The sequence below is a fragment of the Platalea leucorodia genome (genome assembly GCF_965183815.1).
Source record: "Platalea leucorodia genome assembly, chromosome: 6".
Classification (NCBI taxonomy): Eukaryota; Metazoa; Chordata; class Aves; order Pelecaniformes; family Threskiornithidae; genus Platalea; species Platalea leucorodia.
The window spans coordinates 69,881,900-69,885,525 of record NC_138828.1 but is presented as its reverse complement, the minus strand read 5'-3'; the positions used below and the strand labels follow the sequence as shown (position 1 = coordinate 69,885,525).

The 3,626-nt window shown below is 39.0% G+C and overlaps 1 protein-coding gene across 1 annotated transcript; it reads right to left on the bottom strand.

The window, feature by feature from the left end:
- Positions 1–523: 523 nt before the first annotated feature.
- FGFBP1 (fibroblast growth factor binding protein 1) lies at positions 524–1,278 on the bottom strand (the record flags this gene model as incomplete). The annotated part of the gene is made up of 1 exon (XM_082315085.1): positions 524–1,278. Exon 1 carries the CDS (start codon positions 1,238–1,240, stop codon positions 524–526), a length of 717 nt encoding a protein of 238 aa, XP_082171211.1. The 5' UTR covers positions 1,241–1,278.
- Between the last annotated feature and the right edge of the window lie 2,348 nt (positions 1,279–3,626).

Below are 3,626 nucleotides of genomic sequence, written 5' to 3'. Positions count from 1 at the left end.
CTGAGAAAGCTGAAGTCTGCAAAGCTGCAGAAGTATTTTTAAAACTGCTTTATAAGCAACATTTTGCCTAGATCCTGTGAAAGATCAATCTTTGACAAAGGCTTAGCACTTACAGAGAAATCTAGTTAAACACAGAGAGAGAGACAATATTTTGAATATATTTTGAAGTTTATTTTTCTTAATTTTTAGGGCAAAAGTATTGTACATAACCAAGAAGTGCATGGCACTGAATTCATCACTTTGGCTAGCACAGCTCAAAGAGGGGCGTTGAGACTACTTATATACTTCTGTGTAGAGGATGTAACATCCATTGGTAACACCTGTGTAGTAATCTACATACAAATAAAACCTATAACATCTTCAGCTATGTCAAGTGTAGTATGTTGTGTATATACAAAACCAGAAAAATATACACCTTTTTTTTCTTATATACACTATATAACATGAGAATAAAATCTGGAATAGTTTGCAGGAACTTAGATGAGACTGGACTTTCATGATACAGAGCTTTAGAAACACTTTCTCAGCATTTTTTGTCTTGCACCATTGTGATAAAAAAGTTGCAGAAAGAAAGCAAGCTTTCTGGACAGTATTCCTCAGCCACCTTTTTCTGATCAATATAATCTATGTCTTCAACACAGTCTTGAGGACGGTGTTCTGGCTTTTTTTCAGTCACAGAGGCAGCTGCTGGAGTCTGAACAACTTCTTTTGCGTGATGAATTGCGTTCCCTTTTGCAGGACCCACTGATGTTAGTAGGCTTGAGTGGGTCAACTTGAGATGAGCACTTTGTGGGCCTTTCCTACATACTTTAGATTTTAGGACACTTTTGGAGTCTTGACAGATCTGCTTCTGCTTCTTTAGCGATCGGGAGACTTGTTTCCAGTAGGATTTCTGGTTTGCTGCATACTGTGGGCAGGTGGAAGGGTCTCCAGAGAATTCGCACCAGAACTCACTGTCACCGTGCTTGCACTCTACGTGCACAGTAGCAGCATTCATGTCGGTCACTGCCCAGGTGCACTCAGCATTTTCTTTGGTTTTAAACTTGCCTTTAGGAGATGCTTTTCCTCCTTTTGACTTCCGCCCTTTTTCATTTTCTCGGTTAGCTTCAGTTTGGTTTTTTCCACGGTCTTCTATGCCTTGTCTTCCCTTTTTTCTTTCCTTCTGTCTTTCACAGTTGGCTAGTAGCATCTGGGAGACCAGAATCAACACACAAAGTAGTCCAAAGCTTTTGATCCTCATGGTCTCTGTTTTGCTTGTTATCTGCCTTCAAAACAAACAAACAAAAAAATAAAAACATTTTCACTTAATGCTGGACTCCATTTGATAGCTGCAGTATTTCAGACACTGAATTGCACTGCTCTTTGGTACCTATGAAAACGATGTTACTGGCAAAATCCTCTGTCCTTTGTGTGAATAATACCTGGTTTCTAGAACCGTTACGTATTATCCTTGACAACTGTAGATGGCTATGGAGGAAGGCCTTCTGATCCAATTACTTTCTTATCTATGCAATGTGGAAGAGAACAGAGTCACTCCCAGGACATGCTCCTGCCCAGTGACTGAGATACCTTAATTAAAATCTCTTCTGCAGCCAGGGAAGGAACTTGAATCTGGGATTTGTCAGTCTCAGGTGGATATCTTAAATTATAACATATAAAGCAGTTGTTGCTCCCGTGATCTCCCATTTTGTAAATAGCACATACGCAACTTTGACTCCAACCTCTGGCTAGTCTTTAAAAATATGCCAGACAGAAAGGAAACCATTTGGTTCAAGTTGAGCAAAATTATTTCTTAGGCATCCTGAAAATTGTCTTAATTCACCAGTTATGCCAGTATTTCAGTTTTCTGTAGTAGTTTTTCCAGACACCAAAAAGTAACCATTGATGCATTCTTTGCTGCCTTGACTGCTAAACAAACAGATCTTTTTCCTTTTGAAGACACCTGCAGTGTACTGGGCTGTGTTTAAAGCTACCAAATTCAAGAGACAAATATGCAACTTTAGTTCTGAAATGTAGCTAGTTAGCAAATTATTATCAAGCTGATCCTTGCATCTGCACAGAGCACATTTATTTCTGTAGGTGTTTCTCTTTATGAAGCAGCTTTCAAGACCAGAGCGCACCATAATAGTAGAGGGTTTAAATCTGGCATTTATTTGATTGAATCCCTAAATGTATTTTTCAGATGTTTCCATCATAGCCATTCCTGTAGCCAAGTTTCCATCTTAGAAAGCAGAAATTCATGTGTAGGCAGGCTAATAAGGAACCTATTTCAACATTCAGCTATCTACAAATATATTTAGTTACATAAATTTAGAATCCAGAATAGATAGGTAGCAGCAGATGGGAGTAGGTCCTGCTTTTGCATAGTTCTTACTTGGCTTGCTTCATGCCTTATACTATACATAGAGATTTGCACTCCATAAAACCCTCTTGAGAGAACATCATGTAGCATTTACAGTTCTATTGCAAATACAGCAACTAATAACATTAAAGTGAATAATGATGTGACAGTAACCTTCTGTGGCAAGTAAAACAGTGCAAAAGTAAGACATACCTTGCACAGGGCTTAGAGATGTCCAAACGCAACTCCTGATGCAACTCGTCTCTTTCAAAAGAATCAGAGCTAGTTGTACAAGCAGCATGGTATTTATAAAGGCAGAGACACACCTTCAGGTCTTCAGCAAGGTTATTACAACACAATAGGATCCTTCAGTGCCGTGCCCATTTACCCCTGACACATCCCTTTGGAAAAGGGCCAGCTCTCATTCTTAGCACCAAAAAAAAAGAACAAAAAAAATGCAGTCATGGTGGGGTGACAAGGTGTGTTTGTGTAAATTAGATGTTACTTTAGCCAAGTCCTTCCCTCTTTATGAGCACTGATAAGAACTTTATTAGGTCATGAGCTTCTCTAAAAGCTTTTCCCAGCCATTGGGGGATGTACCCTGCAATGCCCTCAACAAGTTGCACTACTGTTGTGTTTAGCAGAATTTGGGTAGCGTTCAGTGATTCTTTGTGAAATGAAAACCATTCCACAAAGCATTTCAGTTACCTTTCAAACATTTGTTACCTCCTGTCACAAAAATGTATTGGAGAACATTTGCAAATCAAAATAAGTAATTATTCTGCATCAAGGACAGCATTCATTATGGTGAGATGGTCATAAGCACAAAATTCAGAAACAAATACAAGCTCCCTCAGAATTAGTGGCTGTGTGGGGTCTAAGAGCGAGGATCAATTGCACAGCACTGATCTATGCTCCTCCCTCTCTGCCAGCTTTTGTGCATGTAAAGAAGCGGGTTACATCACAAGATTTCATTATGGGAACATGTCTAATGCATATTAACCTGAAAAAGATGATGACAGTGAAAGAACAAGCATTAGACAAATATGAAAATGTATTCAGAGTTGGGAAGAGGCATCCCTTAAAGAATGGATAGAGCAGCTAGTGCCTTTGTAGCTTGGTTGCTTCAGGTGGTTTTACTGGAGAAAAGTAAGTGGGACATTTGTAATATGTGCTTGGGAAATACAAGAATAAAAGGTGGGATGCAAGAAGAGATAGAAGTAGAAATTGGTGTAAGATATAGGCAGGTCTTCCTCTTTGACTCTTTCCCATTAGATATAAATAG